The 20,437-nt window shown below is 39.4% G+C and overlaps 1 protein-coding gene across 1 annotated transcript in view; it reads right to left on the reverse strand.

Moving 5' to 3' along the window:
• The window catches only part of LOC147747530 (vitellogenin-A2-like), a 66,110-nt gene extending 49,712 nt beyond the window's left edge, over positions 1 to 16,398 (reverse strand). The window contains exons 1-9 of the mRNA XM_086953996.1: positions 16,272 to 16,398; positions 15,977 to 15,997; positions 15,700 to 15,851; positions 13,920 to 14,171; positions 11,285 to 11,446; positions 11,048 to 11,196; positions 9,224 to 9,374; positions 449 to 606; positions 196 to 361 (exon numbers count right to left, since the gene is read on the reverse strand). Coding sequence (XP_086810122.1) covers positions 196 to 361; positions 449 to 606; positions 9,224 to 9,374; positions 11,048 to 11,196; positions 11,285 to 11,446; positions 13,920 to 14,171; positions 15,700 to 15,851; positions 15,977 to 15,997; positions 16,272 to 16,311 — 1,251 coding nt within the window. The 5' untranslated portion in view covers positions 16,312 to 16,398. The remainder of the gene's footprint in view (positions 1 to 195; positions 362 to 448; positions 607 to 9,223; positions 9,375 to 11,047; positions 11,197 to 11,284; positions 11,447 to 13,919; positions 14,172 to 15,699; positions 15,852 to 15,976; positions 15,998 to 16,271) is intronic.
• Positions 16,399 to 20,437: the final 4,039 nt, after the last annotated feature.

Below are 20,437 nucleotides of genomic sequence, written 5' to 3' on the forward strand. Positions count from 1 at the left end.
AGAATTGAGAGGGTAGCACAACAGAACCAAAAAAACAAAACATGTTTTTGTTGTGCAAAGTAGCTTAAAACAGAAGTGTGTGGAATTGAAAGTGACAATGGTAGCAAGCAGCTAGGGCTTATTGTTATAATTAGAAATGGCAGTATTTTGGGAATTCTCATTGATTAAAATACCTATGCAGAGTGCTACTCTTACCTGAGCTACTTGTAAGGTCTGGTGATCTGCTTTGGCAAACTGGACAGCCAGAGTGGCAGCCTGCGCTGCCTCCCAGGGACTCAGCTCCTCGTTGTGGATCTTCTGCTTGATAACCTTCAGTGCATCAATGGTTCCCACTGCTGGGATGGCGTTCAGAAGCCAGCGCCTGCAGGTAACATACCAATGCCATGAGTTACACAGATACAAACCAATTGACACAAGCCATTTGTGTAACATCCTGAAAACAAATCACCTGTACTGAGGTCTGCCTGCAAACTGCTTCCATATGGCCTGGATGTTTTCATAGCTTGCAGCACGTAGAATCTGGGTGAGCTGTAGGAATTTGGCTGGAGCATCGGCATGTACCTGCTGTTGGTTATTCTGCACTAAGTGCTGCAGGGTTTCTGCAACCTATCACAAAATGTAAAACACTTAAGTAGAAATAATATAATGTGTTTACAATCAATAACTCAGAAATAGAACATGAAACATACTATATAAGCAAACTTTCAGGAACCAAGACGCAGGAAATTGATTCTTAATTTGGAAGGTTTAAGTTTCTTAAGCAAATTATTTCTGCCCACTCACTTAGATTAGCTCTCTAAAGCCATTTCACCCTGTATCTTTAAAGTTGGGTAATTTCCAGTTCAGTAGAATGTATTACGGAAGGATTCTTGAGACATCCAGGAACATATGCAACACATAACATTTATTACATAAAACCAACCAGAAAAAGACAAAACATCGAACATGTGATGATATTTTTAAATGTTTGCCAATTTCGCCTTTTGTTCACACCCACATGTGAAAGATTGAACTCATAGCACAGCAACAATTCTTTATTGATACCCTTTTGAAGAAAAGCCTTACATAGGGCAGATCAAATGTTCATTAGTCTGTGGGCTAATTAACATTTTCAGGAACATTTGTAAACCTTTTAGAGCAAGTTGCAAACATAATGAAAGTTTAGTGTATGTTTGTGATTCTAAATTTGGATGAATAATGAAGTTCAATTTGTTAAAGTTTGTACAAATTATTATCAGGAGAGGCGAAAACAAATTTTTTGTCTGTTATAATTCCATAGATTTGAATTTGTGCATCTTTGTTCAGCCAAAATTGCGTGTAGAAAACACCAGCCCCCACATGCATCAATGTATGGTTTTGCGATTCCTTATTTGCGAAAATTAGGGAATCGCAAATAAGGAATCGCAAAATGGGATGCAACAGTTTATTCGCATAATATTTGCGATTCAGTAAAAATCGCAATTTTTACCGAATCGCAAATATTATGCAAATTCTAATTTGCGATTTCGCATTTCCCATAGGAATCAATGGGAATTGCAAAATCGCAAATTAGAATTCGCAAAATGTTAATGCATTCCATGGGTGCACCCCTGAAATGTATTTTGAAGTGGATGTTTCACACACAAGGACATGTGTGTCTGTAACATGACAGTGTTTAACATGCTAATTTGAGCATTTTAATTATTTTTCGCAAATTACCACAAGGTTCACCCTCGTGGTAATTTGCCCCCCCTAATTGCAAACTCGCAATTTTAAAAACAATCATGCATTGCTTTTAAGGAATCGCAAATTTGCGATTCCTTAGAAGCAATCGCATTTTTGGAAATCGCTAAAAATAGCGATTTGTCCAAAAATGATTGATGCATACTAAAAAGATATTTAGGAATCGCAAACGGCCGATTTTACTGAATTGCACCGTTTGCGATTCCTAAATACCTTGATGCATGTGGCCGCAAGTGCATTTTGTATTCTTGCCGTTGGTTTAGTGGGAATAATGAAAACATATAACTTATGAAATACTTTAATGTGTTGCAGAAATCGTGAATCTGATCTTAACAGTGATAACCTGCTTTCATTTTATAACTATTATTTTTTAAAAAAACATTATGGACAGTTCTTGATTTACATGTATTTGTTTTTCCTTTTTATGAGAAGTCAATGAAATGTGGACGTTTTCAGTTTTGAAACATGACATGATATGTTCATACTAGTGTAGAGGGATGATTTAGAGATGGGCTTCTTTCTTCTCACGTAACCACTGTAGAGGTTTCAATTAGTGACCTCTATAGGGCTACAGATACTTGTAATGTGGAAATTATAGGGGACGCATATCTCAGAATAACTTTATTGCAAAACAGCAATATCAAAGAATGTGCAGATTGTTAAACCCTAGGAAATCAATGGCTTCTATGACATCAGGTAATGTTAGATATACTTTTTTTCAATTGATAAAAAGTAAGAGAAATTTGTTGAACTTTTTTGCTGAAGACTGCGTGGTCCGCTGGCTTCCACAGTGCTTTAGGGAGTGCCATAAATGTGCTTCATAACTGAGAAGCTACTGAAACTTGTGTTTGTCAAGTGGGAATAGTGGGAATCTGATCTTCAAAGGAAGATGAAACCTCTTACTGTCTAAAAGCCCTTCTCTATTATGTGTTCTCCTGTGTTGCACACATATACCCTGACTAGCAGCCCGTCCCAACAGTGTCCCGGTATCCCCGCTATTATGCTGACTCTCCTCAGCCTCTTGAGAGTTCAGTGAGTTAGAGCGTGAACGCGATGCTGCGCGTGTGTGAAAGAGCAGCCTGTTTTTTTTTTATCCCCGTTGGTACGCTGACTCTCCTCAGCCCCCGCCTGAGCACCGTAGCCATATGTTATGGTGTGTGGCGGCTCCAGAACGCATCCAGGATTTGCGGGCCATTTTCAGCCCATTTTCCACAAATGCCGCGCAAATGCCTTGCTCATCGCTGTATGCCCACGTCCCCGGCAGAACGCACACACCCACAAGGAAGTAGTGTGAAGTCTTTGTTTTTCCACGAATGCCTTGTCCATCGCTGTATGGCCATGCCCACGGCAGAACGCACATGCCCACAAGGAAGTAGTGTGAAGGCTTTGGGGCATATTCCCAAGAATAGCGATAATTATCGTTATTGCTTGGTTAGCGGGAAAAAAATATCGCCGAGCACCGAGGATTTTTACCGCTGAGATACCTTGATATTATCAAGGTTTATCTCAAAAGCGGTAAAAATCCTGCAAAATGCATGAATATCGCTGAAAAATCAGCGATATCCATGCATTATCGTGACAATGCTCTTAGCCATGTTATCCACCTTCCATTGGATAACATGGCTAAGAACTGCTTTTAGCAGGCGTTAGCTTTTGGAGATATTCGATCTTAGCGTGAATATTTCCAAAAGTTGTTAATAGGAGTTAGAGATGTTAGCGACTGTTTTCAGTCGCTAACATCTTGGCACTCCCACTTTGCATGTCATTAGCGATAATTATCGCTGACATGCAAAGTGGGCCCCTAAATGCCCGCTATCGCCTACAAGCTGTCGCTAACTGGTGTTAGCGACAGCTTGGTAATAGGGCGATAAAATTATCGGGAAAAAGTCCCGCTAATGCAGCGATAATGCCCTTGGTAATATGCCCCTTTGTTTTTCGGAATGCCGTTTTAATGTCGGATTGCCGCGCCCATTGCTATATGCACACGCCCCCAGCACAACGCCCCCAGTAGAACGCCCACGCCCACAAGGGACTACTTTGCCGGTAAGGTTCTTTTACGTTTCTAATGTATATGGTGGGCAGCTGTATAGCCTATGTCCATTTGCTGCAACTGTCCTTTCCAATTCTGTATTGGGTGTTGTGATTGGTGCTGTGGTTCCTGAGATTACCCGCCTCAAAGGTTTGGGCTCTCTCTTTAATATATTAATATAGATTAGCGGTCAACAAAACTTTACTATATAAAGTTGAATGGGAGCTGGCTTTTTCACATCTATCTGCAATTGTTCCGCAAATTTAGGCACTCAAGTGCTATGGAGCCTTTGGTCACGTTAATCTGACCACAAAAAAAAACACTATGCTTGCCTGGATGCTAAGGAGCATCCTGTGGTTCAATTGATAGGTTTTCCTTCTGATCAATGCATTGCAACACAATTCTTTGATCATCTGAAGCTTAAAGAGTGTAAAGGTCTTTCTAACTTACAATAGGATCACACACATTCGGAATGATAACGGGCAAAAAAGCCAAATTTACAATTGATGTATAACCAGGAGATGCTCTTAAATACCACTTTTAAATGGAAACTGGATGTTGACACTGTGCGGTAATCTTAGAGGTCTGTTTTCCATATTCTCTTTCCCATGATGCTTATGTAGAATGTGGGTTATGAACAACTGAAGTGAGGGGGGAGACTTTCATACCCAGCAGTGTAATGTGTGAGTTGATTTAATAAACGGAGTTTCTTTTAAAGTTATGCATCCTGGGAATTATATTTTTGGCAACAAGGATATGATTCGAACATAAATGTAGTCATGGAATGAGAGGAATATTTCACAAGGGCTCTACCCAAATGAGACATGTTTAGAAACTTTGTGGTATCTCTAAAAAGCTTTGCCAGAATGTGTGAGCTTGTAGATGCAAAGGATTCTCTGATCAGAGCTCAATTGGTGCGATGAACCAACGAAATCAGAGTCCAAGAAAAACTGTTGGGTTAAATTCCCTCTCTTAAAGAAACTGTGGACATTGTGAAAGGGATGGACCATACTTATAGTTAGATCAAGGAAATGTTTAGCACAATAACACACAATCTTGAAAGGGTTAATAGCTCGGACTGGTACAGAGATAATCTTGACAATAACAAGTCAACTATGCAGAAGAAACTGACAGAGTATTTCAAAGCCCATCCTAATATGGGTAAGGAGTCTAAATGTAAAAGCTTTAAATTTGGCAGTCCCAATCGCCCCTTCAATAGTCCCAATTCTTATGCTTAGAGTGTCACATACAGACATTGTGGGAAAAGGGGATAATTTACTTCCATATGTAAAAACAGCAAAGTATATAACTAATGTGCCTGAGATTAACCAAAGTGCTGTTCTTCGGGTAACACCTTTTATAAAGGGAGTTAAACAAATGGATGGAAAGATTGATGGAGTGGGGTGCATTACCATGTAAGGGTGCCTGGTGGAGATGGGTGGAGAAAAACTAGTGTTTTTGGCACATTCTGGTATGCCATTTTATCTGGTGGGCTATACGAATTGGAAAGACATTTTTGGATGTGAAAATATATCTCAGTTACCACTAGACATGAACCCAGAAGTATATGGTGGTTGAAGAGATTAATTTTATTGGTTATCTAGTGATGGATTTTAAATTGAAGAGAAGTGAGACTGTATGTACTGTTTATGTATCCAAACATGGTGACAATTTGCCTAGGTACTGTCACCAAAGAGATTTAGGGATTCCCTTAATCCCAATTCTCCAGATCAAGTACTTTTGGTTGCCACCATTGGTGATTATAAAGGGATTGTTGAGATTGTGTTAAAGAGTTCAAGGATTTGCTTGTGTTGCTAAAAGAATTCAGCATAGGAGCATCTTTAAAAATTGCTAGGCCTGTTGTGCACAAAGTAAGAAGGGTACCCAAACTCATGTTGTAACTGTTGCAGGAGGAATTAAACAGGTTATTGCAAATGGGGATAATTGAAGAAATACAAGCTTCAGAAAGGTTGGCTTCCGTGTTTTTGGCTCGCATGGAGTTTTGAATGGAATAAGGATTGTGAAGAAGCTTATGCAAGTATAAAGAATGAGATTGCAAATATGCCTACATTGGGGCATTTTTCTGTAATTAAAAAAGTATTCTGACCACTGAAACTAGCTTAAAAGTTCTGGGTGCAGTTTTGTCTCAAGTGGTACATGGTGAAGCAAGAGTGGTTGTATTTGCCTTGAGATCACTCAATGTAGATGAATAGTGGTATTCGGTGATTAAGCTTGCATGTGGGCTGAACATCACTTTAAGTTTTTTTTTCTGTGGGGTTTGAAGTGTTAATCGAGAATGATCGCAGACCTTTGGTCCAATCGTTAGTGTGCAGGAATATTGACAACACCAGTCCATGTATCAAATGATTGGTGGAATTATGGTGGAACTTAAATTTTACGTAGCATATATTCTATGAGCAATGAATGTTCCAGCTGACTGTCTATACAGGTTCCCTGTCAACAGATCAGTTTTGTCTGATACTGATTTGCCTGAGATGTAGGTCATGGTATCTTCTGTTAATAAGTCATAATGGAAATTAGCCGCAGCACATGATGATGTGAAAAATAAAGTGTTGCTCTTTGTGGTCACAGGATTGCCCAAAATTACATTAATGTCTGAGGAGGCCAAAGCCTTCCTGAATTTGAGGGAGGAATTGAACATATTGGACGTCGAATTGTACCAGAGGAAACCGTTAATTCTCCCAGTTGCACTGTGGAGACAAATCATACATTTTGCTTATAAGGAGCATTTGGGGAAAACTAAAGCCAGTTTCTGAGAGACGTATTGGTGGCCACATCTGGACAGACAAACTGAGTTAGTTCTCAGAGACTGTCTGTAATGTGCAAGTATTGACAAATCTAGGTATGTGAGAACTGTCCCGTTGGAGGTTCCAGGTGAACTCTGGAACAAACTGGGGTTGGACATAATTGATAAATTTGAGTTGTTGCCACTTGGAGAAAGATTTATTTTGGTATTAACAGACTTTGCTTTAAAATGGGCCACTGCTTGTTGTGTGAGTTTGATAACCAGCAGGAGTGTGCTTACATATTTGAAAAGTGTGTTTGCATGTGAGGAAATATTTAAGACCACAATAGCAGCTAATGATGTCCAGTCTTGCGAGATGCAAGAATTGTGAGATGATCTCGCCATCACACCGTATCACACTGCTTTGTATTCTCCTCAAGCAAGTTGTCTTGTAGAAAGTATGAATTGTTTGATTAGGGGGTGTGCATTAAAGAGGATGGGACCATTCAAAGATGTACTGTGAGTCAAACCGTGGGCTTATTGCAAATCTTCCAACAATGTCTTAAAGGCAGGTTCACAGGATTGAAACTCAACCAATTGTAGTTGAAATATAAGAGTGATGTGGAAGGAGGGAGTTATTGCTCATGTATGGTGGGCTATTACCAAAGAAACTATAAGAGGGGATTTGATCTCAAACATAGACTATGTGACATAGAAGGGAGTGTAGAGGAGTTGGTGTTTGTAAAAAAGACCAAGTTGGACACCTAAGGTACAATCAAGCTACATGGAACCAAAGAGAAACAATAAAGATAACTAAAATGTTTGGCAAAGTGCTGGTCTGATTGTAGTTCACTAGGTGGATAATCTTGAATTCCAGCACCTCAGTCAGATTCACTAAAGTACTGTGATAGAAACAGTTCTTACAATAATATTACTATTCCCAGATTTGTGGCTGATACTAATAGCTCATATTATAGAAGTAAACCTTCGAGCTTCAAAGATTATGTAATGACGTAATGTGTTTGTAATGTTTGTGGTGCGTAATGGTATTAAGTTATAAGGTGCTAGTAAGGTAAAAATTATCTTCCATTGTTTTGTTCTTTGTGTTAGTAACAACTATACATTTTGTTTACTTTTTGGGTTTGTTTCCCTTTGGACTGCTGAGAGACAACTTCTGCTTTCAGTTTTCTCTTTCCCATGATTCTTATGTAGAATGAGGGAGGCAACCTACTGAACAGAGGGAATAGGCTGTTGGACCAAGCTGTGCACTATGTTGGTGGATTCATTAAACCTGGGGTTTCTTTTAAGGATGAGCATCTATGGACGTATTACACTTGAGTTGATTTAAAGTTGTAGAGCAAAATTTGTTCGTGGAAACTTAGCAAGAGGTTTTGAGCTTTACATTGTTTTGTGAACTGGTTGATGAAATGTTAGATTCAGTGGCTATAATGGCCTTATATTTTCCAGAGCACGGGAAAGTGGGCTGCAAATTGACCTGGATTTTGGAGACATTTCGAAAGAGTCAGCTTTGTATTATCCAAACATGTACCTCAGCCAAGAATTTGTTAAAGCTCTTGTTAAAGTGCTTTGTGCTTCCAACTGTATTTCGAAAAGAGATTCTTGGAAATTTCTAGATGTTTATATACCTCTGAGTTATTAAATCTTTATCACACACTGTAAGAAGTTAGTATCAAATGTGGAAAAACAGCTGTGTTTGCTAAATCGGCAAAACAATTAAAGATCTGACAATGCGATAATTTCTCTTCTCCTTGTTTATGGGGCAGAGAGATGGACTGAATGTGGCAGAAAGATGTCTCAGTAAAATAGGCATGAACTAGTAAACATAATTGTGATCAACTTGAAAGAGGTTTAAACATACTAATGTGTTAGATAAAAGTAACTTCAGTTTTTTACATTTTATTTTATTAAGAGAGGATAGAATAAATAACTAAAACTAGCTACCCACTACAATCAAAGGAGACAAATTTGGACAATAAATGTAAAAGTACAGACAGATATGTACACCTCTACCTGAGCATACTTTCCTATTTATATATAAGTATTCCTGGAAAGCTGTGCCAGGTAAAAGTTTCTCAACATACTACTGGTAATGTCATGTGACATGTCCCAGGTACTTCTATTTCCCGCATGGAGATCCACATAGAATAACACTCAACAAGCAAGAAATAGAGACTGCTGTATAAATCGTTTCTCTTTAGGGAAAACATTTTTTCCTTGAGAGAAACTTCTTTCTTTACATCCCTAGTACATCTGGGGTGCATTGTCCTTTACCATTCCAATGCTGAAAGGGTGTTGCTTCCAATCCCAGAATGGGAATTGATCTAGCCTTTGTTGGAGTAAACCCTGACCATTTCCAGGGTAGGTAGAGATTGAATCTAATCTTAGGAAAAACCACAAATGTTTAAGTTTAAGTTTGTACATATTCCAAATTTCAATGGGAAACCACACCTTGGAAAAGACATTTCCAGTCCCTTGTCTGGAATTTACCACTGCAGATGTCTCAATAGTGGAGGAGAAATCCAAAGTAATGAATGCATTTATGCCCAGAATCACTTTGTGTATTCAAGGTAATTGTAAATGTGGTATTTCTGCCCTTAAACCTATGTTTACTGTTGAAAATATGTTTGAGAATAGGCTCCAAAATATTTTTATTAACATTAAAATACATGTATGTGACAATCGAATGTTTACACTGAGTTACCTACCTGTGTCTCAGGACTCCTTATCTTCAGTAACTGAATCGGCATCTGGAACATTTCAGAAGCAAACTGGTACTGAAGACCTCCCCGGTTTTGGAGCTCAGTCTCAGGAGCACTCACTCGATTGCTTTTGGTTTCCACAAAAGTGAGCACTTGTCTGAAAGAAAGGTGAAGAGAAAATGTATGAACTCCTAATTTGCCTTGTCAAGGGCTAGAGCTTGCATAAGGTGAGTTAGACAGAGGACCAATGTACCAGCAATGCGTAGTGCGACATTAATATGAGAGATCTGAAAATGTCCCTTTTTCATTGATTGTGAATCTTTCCAGAAATCAAAAACGCTTTTTTTCTTGGAGGACTGAAAATCCTTGCACTGTTCTTAGCTTTGTCTATGCACATATGAAAAATGAACATTTTACTGAAAATATAGTGTTTCTCTGCTGATATAATTGGATTAAGGCCAAGGGGGCAGAAGTGCAGTTCCTCCTTCTTCTGAATGACTCTTTTTGTGGGGTCAGATACTCCTATTTTGCAATGTAAGGAATAATCTCCATGGACTTTGCTTAATGGTGGCATTAGTCTTGATCCCCTCATCATTTGCATGGTAGATATATATAGGGGCAAGTTCTTAGTCTAAATTTCAAGGATGATGGTGTATGACTTCATTTCATTAGAATGGCTTAATGATCTGAAGATGTGTTTTTCTCTTTTTCTATTAGTTTCTATGTACAGCTTTTGTTTTTGAAAGATGTCCTGTAAATGGAACCTGTGAACACATGGAAGCTCAAAACAAATCATTCTCATTTATTCTATCTGATGCAGCTCAACATAAAGAGGTGATGCAGATAATACTAAACAGTTACAGTTATACACTTGCAGAACTGGGAAAGAAATTCACTGGGACATGCACTAGAAAAAAGTTAAAGGAAAGTACTGTACGAACAATCAGCAATCAGCTAATGTCTGTTTGTAGACAGCACCATGGATGTCAATTCTCCAAAATGCCAGTGGTAGGGCGAGGGATATCAATTGGCTTTTTGTTTCACACTTCGAAAGAGTTCCATAAAGCTCACTCTCTAATTTAAAAAAAAAACAATGTGTATCTGAGAGTACTGGTTTGTTTTGTCTTTCTACAAGGCCTATTGGCTATCCACTGCTGAGTTTGTCAAAGGCAGTGTATTCCATAACTTGGCTGCTAAAACTGACGTGGCTGATTACCTCTCCCAGTGTATTGTTCATTTTTATATAGTTTAGATATAAAGCAAACAGTCAGACCAGGTGATAGATTTCATGAATAAAGTTGTGTGCCTCAATGTGGACATCTCTCTCAAAAAGATGTTAACTGAATTTCCTAAGCACATGTGGGATACTGGTAATTGTGTTCCAAAAATCCGCTAACACTTTACGCATACATCATACGAGTTGGATAAGTTGTACAGACAGAACTAAACATGAGCGATTTCCATACCATGAGAAAATGCAATGAACGTGGAAGTCACTGTAATTTTCAGTGGATGAAACATGGACGTTGATATTAAATTACTTTGTGGTAGCCAAAACCTTAAGGGACAATATATATTTGTTTTTCAACATTTGGACTTTCATTTTTGGCCTTCACATGTTTCTGTTGCTATTTACGTGTTTTTTTGGCCTACTTGTCTGGATAGCTGTTTTTATGTTTGAAAATCTTCAATTAAAGCTGAAATTGCTATAGACATCACTATTGCTGATATCTTCTTTACAAGCACATGATATTTAACTATACTGAATGATGCACAATGATCCACAAGGGAGAATACAGGTAGTCCAGTGATTCTGTGAAAGGCACCCACCTGGCTTCCATTACAGCTGCACCATAGAGTTCATAGAATGGGGAGAATTGATACACTTGTCGTGCGGTCACTTCAGTGATCTGTGCACCATCTTCTTTGGGCTTCATCTTGTAAGTATATGTTGCAGCCCTTCTTAGATTCTTCACAATCTATTGCAAAAAACATACAATTATCATTGGTAGTGAGGATCTAAGATTCAGTGTTCATTTCAAGTAGAGATATGTGACAAGGTCAAACCTTTTGACAAGATGAGCACTTCTCCACGTAAGCCATGCCAATGTTCTTCTCCACTTTATCCTGGCAGTTGTTCAGATCCCTGGATTTCACAACAATGATGCTGTTTGTCCTCTTGTCTTCTTGAATCACATATCGTGTATGGCAAACACCAGTGACTCCAGACTGTGGAAATCAGCAGATAAAGTAAAACAATCTGGGGCTCCATTCTGGATATTGGTTCGTCCTTATATAAACACATTCCGAAGATATATATTCAATTCTATGAATTATTAACTTTTTATGCAACATTCATTGATTGATTCAACCTACCGATCTGCAGACAATGACACAGATACAGATAGATTCCTGATTCAAGTCTAGCCGGAGGTTCTATCAGTCATTTTACTGCTTCTTAAGACTGGACAATATGTTGCTTCTAGACATGTGAGTGTTATAAATAAATGTATCACACCCAGTCTAAGGTTTCTGCAATGATTTTTCTTGGATTCCAAAATATGCAAACCCCAGTTTAGCTTTTGAAGCAATTTCCTTTGATGTCAGATTCCATTAAAACACGAATTCCTAGTTTATTCCAAGTCCGCTTGAGTAGCACCCTTTAGAGCAAGGAAACACTTAACATAAGAAACACATTTCTCAAAGTTAGAGTTGCCACCTCTCTCGAGGTCAACTGAGCACCAGGCCAGCTGAATCCAAGGTTTCGACTCGTGTACTTCTCTTCCGTGCACCACTGTAATCAGGTGCAGTAGTAATATTGGTTCCATGATCGTAAATGAAGACTACAGCTTTAAGAACACATTAAGAGGACAATTGGTTGTCTGTGCTAATTTTAAGTCCACCTATGTAGGTGTACGCACATTACTCTGGAGCACTGTGGCAAGTTTTTGTTTACATTATTTGGGTATTTAGTCATTCAGTACTTCCTCGTCTGAGTCTGTTGCTTTCTTGTCACAGGGGTGCAGAAATAACCTTATAAACTGAACAATGTTTGAAAGAGTCAAGGTTTTATGGCCTTTGTGAATTGTCCAAGTGTAGAGGCGAGTTTACCTTGAAGGGCACAAAGTAGTGGGCGGGACAGAGAAACAATCTATCTAGGGAGGAAGTTTGAATTTAATGACAGTGAGCAATTTGAGAGAAAACCTTCAAACTCCGTTGGTCCAGTAGGGGGAAATGCTTTACAAATTAGTACCGGGGAGCCTATATTATGGCAGGTACATAGTACTGAAAACTATAAATGAAATCCACACAATAAATATTGGCCAATGTAAGGCAATGGAAAGTAGGCTAGTGCGAAAGAACCAATACATTCCTCTTACTAACATGTTTGCTTGGTTTTGAAGGAATGATTTAATGGATAACTAGGCAGGTCAAGATTAACTGAATGTGCATAATCCAGCCAGGATTCAAGTATGGCACGATCTGCAAAATGTATCTCCACATCTGTAATACATTGATGAGTGGGCTAATCCTCATGGTTTCAGAAAGGCTTACAATTGTTGGACTGTAAGTGTACCACCATTTTTTCAACTTGTTTTGAGGTGTTTCATTAATAGTAGTTTCAGTCTTTGTATTTTTCTAAATCCTGTAAAATCTCTAAGCAAATTTATGTAAAATAATAAATGGAATAAGTACATAGTTGGATTTTAAATCCTAACGAAAAGAAACAGAATGTAGTAATATGTATGGACCTTGTTGTGTGGGGAAAGTGCAAGAGAAATTAGGGACAGATTCAATAATATCTCATGAAGTGCTCTGTCACAACCAAAGTTGCTGTGCAGCATTGCGTGAGAGGAACAGAGGAGGATAGGATCATATCTGCTAAGTTATTATGCTGCAGTTCTTGTCATAAGCGCTAGTGCACAGTTTGGCTACTTTTTGCCATGCACACACCTTTGTGAGTGAGTCCCAAAATATTATACTTAGACTTAGGCCTAAACATTTTCCACTCTGTCGCCTGCACAGTATAGCCCACAAGCATAGTTAGAAAAGTCTGTAGAAAAAAAACATGTGTCTCTTTTTTTGCATCTGCTTGGAGGAGGCACATTAATTTGGCAGCAAGCCCTGTCTACAAAGTTTAGTAGACTGCATCTGCGTTAAACACCAAGGGTGGTTACATGGGACACAAAGTAACACAAAGCAGCTCATGACATCACTTTGGTTTATTTTAGACAACTTTCCAGCGTATTGAAAATTAAGTTCCAAATCAACACTCTGCACGGATTTTTATCACTTATGGTGGCTTTGCACCCACAGAAATTGTTGATAAATCTGACAAATAGTATGTTGTTGACCATGTAGTCATTAATCTTTAAATAGTGTTTGGTAGCTGTGAGCGGTGCAGAGCTGATACGTTTGAAGCACAGGTGTAATTTACGTATACTACTTGGAGACTCATCGAGAATGAGGAGTGCATTATTGCTCCCTGCAGAGCAAAGGGGACCTCACCACTCATCCCCTCTCCTCAGTAAATGCTATTTGTGTATCTAAGAGGAAGCCAGCCTAGGTGAAACTATAAGGTGTCTTCCCTGGACGGATTCCATAGTTTTATGGTATACCATTTATATGTACATATGTCAAGTAGAATTATTATTGGCTCAACCTTTTGCTATAACAATATTTTAAAATTATTGACACTAACCTCCTGTAAGTCGTATACATTTTGTGTCTTCTTGATGGTGACCTGAAGCATGTTCACGATCCCTCTGTAAATGTTGAGTACAGTTTCAGACACAGCTTCTGGGGCATATATAGCTCCGATGCGTCCATGGCTGTACTCAAACTTCACTGGTTTGCTGAGTTGAGCAGCGAGAGCCTGGGTCAGCTTTGACGACCGAGTGAATGGATCCTTGGGCCAGATGCCATTGTACTCTTTGAATTCAGGGGAAGTGATCTGGAAAAGAACACATTTCTATGAATGATCTCTGTAGGTTAATTTAGACAAACACATCAAATGGGATTGGGTCTTGGTTACAATGTCATATGATGAATATTGATTATGAAGACTTGCAATCACAGAGCCTGTATCTGTGTATCACACCATGGAAATTCTGTGGGTCCTAGGTGTAAGACTCAGCTATACCCAGCCACACATGGGTTTGTCGTAAGTAAGCAAGTCTCTGACATTTCATATATTTCATTATAGAATTTAGCATTTGCTTTAGAAATATATCACAATTCCAAATCTGATTTTGATATTTTTTTTAGATTCATCTTTCTTGGCAAAGGTCCCCGTTCCACATGACTAGAATTGTAAACCTGCTTTTGAAAATAGGTTAAAACTAAATATAGGTTAAGCTGTTTACTACTTTCCAAATATCTAGTGCTAAGAGACACCCCTAGCTCTTCACATGGTTAAGCATTTTTCATAGATTCATTCATGTTTTGTATGGCTCTATTGACGTTGATTGGAGAATCTGGTCTCCAAAAAGCTCATAAATATGAACCCTTGCAGTGGAAGGCATGGAAGGATGATGAAAGGGAGGAATGGAAAGACATGGATAGATGAATGGATGGATACGAGAATGAAGGGATGAATTAAGAAAAGGGTTGATGAAAGAAGGATGGATGATGGTTGGATGGGAGAATGATGAATGGATGGAGACATAAAATACAGTTATGGATGGAAGGAAAGACGTTTGCTTGGCTAGATGGAGATATGAATAAATCGATGGAGAGATGGAAGCACAGGTGTATGGATAGATGGATGGATGGCGAGAAGGATGAATGAAGAAAGAAGGAAAAAAGACAATGAAGGATGAGAGAAGGAAGGTTGGACATAAAGGAAGATAGAGAGAAGGAAGGAAAGTTGATGGAAAAATACAGAAAAGGGGATGAATAGACAGAAAAAGTCCAGAAATAAAAATAAAAAGAAGGGAAATAGGATGGAAAATGATAGAAAAAGAACTGTAGGGAAAGAAGTACAACAGACTGAAATAAAGATGGACAGAATAAAATGTAAACATTTTAGAATTCTCTCAATAGTTCATTATCCAGATAGTCTGTCTAGTTTGTCTCTAGGTACTTAGAGGTATTTAGGAAATGGTTCAGAATAAGGTTAGTATACTTTTTTGACAATTCCCTTTGAGAAGCAGAATAACAGATGTTTTATCCCTACCCAACTCAATGGTACTCATTTTATTGACTTCAGAATGTTGAACGGCTGAGTGGCCCAAACAGGAGTTTCTGAGTTGTGCACATTTAGTTAGTTGAAACAAAACTATGTATCAAATGAACAGGATAAAACATATTTTTCAAAAATACTATGGCTAATAAATGCAGAGTAACAGACGTAGTTGCCTTTCCTGATCCACATACTAGTCTTTCATGTGTCTAATAGAATGAGTTTAGTGGAGGACTTGCGCTTGTGCCCACCTTGCTGCATCTCATCAATGTGTGCTTCACACTGTGTTCATTCCTACCTTGAGGAGATAGGCCTTCTGTGCGAATCCACTGATCTCCACCTTGCAGTTCAGTTTCATTCCAGATCTGGCCAGTCCAGCCTCCGGTAATCCATTCAGGATAATGGCCTCGTACTGGAAGACGTAGGTCTTACTTTCACTGAAGATAGGTTCTGGAAGAAGACACAGACATGAGCCCTGAGGCCAACATTTGTCCTAGCATTTGAGAACCAAACCACACAATCAACACAATAAGATACAAAGAGATAAAAAAAACTTATAATTAAAAAATACATACCATAGTTGAGCTGCTCGCTGCCTGTGGGGAGAAATATCAAGTGGGCAAATGAGAAAAAGCTTAGAACAGAACTCATGCAGTGTTGCTGATCATTTTATAACATTGATATTAATTGAATTACAATAATTTTAATTACAAAATACTTCTGCTGATTGCCCCACAATCACTTCCACTCCTGTCCAACAAACACTGTAAAATAGCCATCTGGGTGAGCTACACAAAACATAAAAGAAATGATACATTAACAAGATACTTCCAAATCTTCACAATGAAAGGAGCAGAAGGGCCATCTTACCCACAAGGGCGAGCAGAAGGGCTAGGATGATTCCCCTCATGGTGACGGTGAATGGATGTGACCAGGGACACGGCTGCTTTTATAGCAGGAAAGGGGAGTGCGTGGCTGCTCAGTCTGGGTATTTTTGCTGACTTGTCAATTTCCTTATCAGTGGACTAACATCGTTTCAAATCCTGAGGCATCGAAATATAGATTGGAACGTTGTGCGTTAGTTATTGCATGGTTTCAAAAAAGTTACACTTTTACAAGCTCCATGTATTTTTGTAAATACTTTCATATTTGGACAAAATGCATGAAAATAAAAGCACCTCATTGTCTGTTAATGGGAAGGACTTGTGACATGTTTGGCACCTTCCACTGTACATCTATGAAAGGTCTAGATAACCTTTTTTTCTGGTTATTCCGACTCGACCCGAGAGATCTTATCGAATCCAAAGAGTTGTGCAAAGTCACACGTTGTCATCCACTGGTGCCGTTTCCGTCAGAACCATTTTCAGTGTAAGCTTTCCATGATTTCTTTTTAACAAATTAAAGGCATTTATCGAATCTATCAGGTATTTATTTGTTCATCATTTAATATTGGACTTAGTATGAACTTAACACAGTGAACATGTTGTATGAAGGTACAATCTGTGTATTTTCATTAGTATTAATAATGTTAAATGTGATGTGATTTTGTACAATGTGATGTCAGAATGTACGAGTAGGTTGAATTATCCTGAGGTCTTTGTATAATAATGAGAATGTAACTACACCATGGTAATAAGTGCAGAGTGACCGGGTCTGCATTCTTGGATTATGTTTCCATTGCCTACTTGAACTCCATCCTAATAACTTAAAATGTTGGCTTGTCCCACAAACATATTTTAAAAGCTATTCGCAACAGGCACATTTGTTCTAATTGTGAAACATTTTCAGGTCCATACTTTGAACCAAATACATTTTTGTGTGGAGCGCGCATCGCATGGAAATGTTTGTAAATCAGCAAAACTGTGGATTTTGAAAACCAGATCAAGTGCACCTATTAGAAGACCAGGATACAGTGGGAAGTCACCATCTGAGCGCCCAGGGTGCAATCGTTTGCAATATGTTGCTATAAATAGGCATGATTTTCAATTGCAAATACAACCCTTATCAGTAACCAGCAAAAACCCATACTCAAGCTATTGGCCTTCGAGATTTATTGTATACCATCTGTTTTAATCAAGGAATGTAAAATTAATGTCTGTCATCATCAGAACCCAAAGTTTTATTTTTTCTTCTATTCTGACTTCAGCAATATTTCTGGCCATGGACAGGCGATACTTATTTCTTTTATGAATGCAATTCTCCCAGTGGGCTGTGGTAAACCAGTATATTGACTTTGCTTCAGCTGAAATGCCTGTTTAAAGGCATTTATCCTACCTTAGCCAAATTAGGCTTTGGGATTTTACTTCTATTGTGTTTTCGATTTACTACTGTCTGTGTGCTGCATACGTACTTTACATAGTGTCTCTAAGTTAAGCTTGACAGGGTAATGTAATGGCTTTTGTCATTTACCCTGACAAGGATTGTAACCTGAGTGGAACTCCCACTCTCCTGTGACAATAACCCAATAGTGCGCACTCACACGTGCAACTTGCTGCGCCCCACTGCATTACTCCCAAGGAGCTGGACAATAGTCGTTATTGTGGTTTAACGAAGGGCGTAGCCTTTTAATCACATAGACACAACTCCTTGTGAAATGATAAGTGACAACATTCGTCATAGTTAAGTAAACATTGTTATGAGAACACCGTTCATAAGATCATACATAATTGTTTTGAGAAGCAGGACATAGGGTAGATGAACAGCTCATCGATTGGGCATGCAACACATCAGTATCTCTACCTTCCTTTACAAAGGAACATTTCAGAATAGTTAATGCCATGTGCCAGCAGGCCCCTTTATCCATCGCCCACACCTTCAACCAAGGGCATACCTTTATTAGTAACTTCCAGGCACCGCCTCATGGTCCATCCCTGCCATGGGATACCTGCCACCAGGCAGAGTCCCCCAAAATGTTAAATTTCTGGCATCCCAGGGTAGGGCAGAAAGGTCCAGGACCACCAGCAGGTCAGTCCCCCCTCCTACCTGCCCAGTGCCCACATTAATCAACCCCCTTCCAAAGGGAAAGTCCAGCATATCGGTCCACATTGATGGTAGCCCCCATTTCTGCTGCAAGAATTTCCGCCACATTCTGCCTTCTTGAAAGGGTGGGTGGGTGGTTGTACGAATCCGGTATGATGGATTCCGGTGCTCAGTGAAGGGAAAAGAGGCCGATCCCTCGCCTTGCGGGGCCTTATGAGCTGCAGCCCCATGGGCGCCCTCCGATGAAGTCATGGGCATGACCCTCCGTTGTGGCGACACCATGGAAGGACAACTCTCCACCTTGGCTGCTCCTGCCCGTGGTGCGACTAAGGGCGCCCTCTGCTATATGTCGTGCCCGCCTTCATTTCTTACACTGCCTGTGATGCAGACACTCTTGCATCATGGCGCAATAGTGCCTCCATAAGAGATAGACAGCCGCAAGTGCACTAGAGCAGAGAAGGAGCTCAAAAGCTCCATATCTTCATATATACGGTGATGTTCACCTCCCTCCTGACCACGCAATGCGGTGTATAACTTGTCTTGCTGTGCTGCTTTGCAAAATTTATTAGCAAATATTAGGACCACTCTCACTGGTTTAATATTGGCACTATTCCAAATGGAACCTCTTCCAAGAAGGCGTAAATGTTTTTAATTGTGATTAACAATCTGCAAAATGTCATCATGCTCTGTTCAAGAAGTACCCTAAAGTGGACCAGGAAACTCACATCGGATTACATTTGAAACAGGCCACTTACCTTTATGTGCACATCAATTAAAAGATGTAACTTGACAGTAAGTTTGTTATTTGTCAATTTTGAGACAGTTTTTCTCATCTGCTCCCTGTGGCCATACTGTTTTATAAGATTCTGTCATATGAATAGACTGTATCTTGTGGTCTTGATTCTGATGTCATTTTATGATATCCATTTTAACATTGTCTAAGAGAAAAAATTTAACATTACTCCTGTTTCAAATGTTTATCAGTGTTGTGAACACGAATCAAGACGTGTACATTCAGAAAGAGTCTCGATTGTAGTGAGTTAGCCAACCATAGAATGCTAAACATATTTTCACTTGAAAGTTTGCATCATGCAGTATTGCGGCATTTGTGTGATTTATGTCCAGATAAACCTCTCTTTCATGACTTTGCATGGCTCCTCTGCAGAGTGAATAATCCGCAGGGGCGTAACACAGGCCCCTGCAGCCCCCGCGGTGCAGGGGGGCCCTCACCCTCCAGGGGTTCCGTCAGCACCGCACTTCTGCTGGGGAGCTCTAAATTGAGTCTGGAGGGGGCCCCTTCACGTACCCTGCAGGGGGGCCCCATCAAGGCTCGTTACGCCACTGATAATCTGATAAACAAGAACATTATAACTCAGAGTGGAGTTAGTGTAGGGCCAGTGGTAGGCAATCGCTCTTTGTCACCTTGCCACTTATTTGGTTGGTCATTTTCCAACCCTAGTCTAAAATTAGGTTAACAAAAAGTAAGTAAGCATTAGAAGCAGCAGAAACATGGAAATGTTTCTAACTAGGATAACAAATAAGGGTGAGAGCATTTCCAATAAAGCACGAACGAAATAGTTCTATTCTTCACCCTAGACTGACGATGATTTTAGCATGGGGAATGGGAAGAGGGGCAACTGTGAGGTCAAACAAGCTGCAGGCAAGCCAAATGAAAAAAGCAGTAGTCCAGCCATTAAAGACTGCAACCTAATTTCTAGTGCACTGTTTTGCTGTAAGAGTGAGAACTACTTTGAGAAAAAAGTAAAGAAGGCTGTCCTAGAAACATTGCACAATAGGGATAGTTGAGTGTGTGCACTCTGGTTAGTTGGAGCCTTGCTCCAAACTGATGATTTAGGTTGGGTGTAGACCATCTGAGAGTGACTTTAATTTCAAACTAGGAGACAATGTGCGTCCACAAGTGCTGGCTAGGCATAATGCCATATTTTAGCACAACCTTCCCATAATCATGTATCATGTTGGGAAGGAGACTGAGAGCCAATATTGTTCAATCTGACCCCATTTTTATAACTTCTGCTGAAAGCATGGAGTGCAGGCAG

This window comes from Lissotriton vulgaris, chromosome 1_1 (assembly GCF_964263255.1).
Source record: "Lissotriton vulgaris chromosome 1_1, aLisVul1.2, whole genome shotgun sequence".
Lineage (NCBI taxonomy): Eukaryota > Metazoa > Chordata > Amphibia > Caudata > Salamandridae > Lissotriton > Lissotriton vulgaris.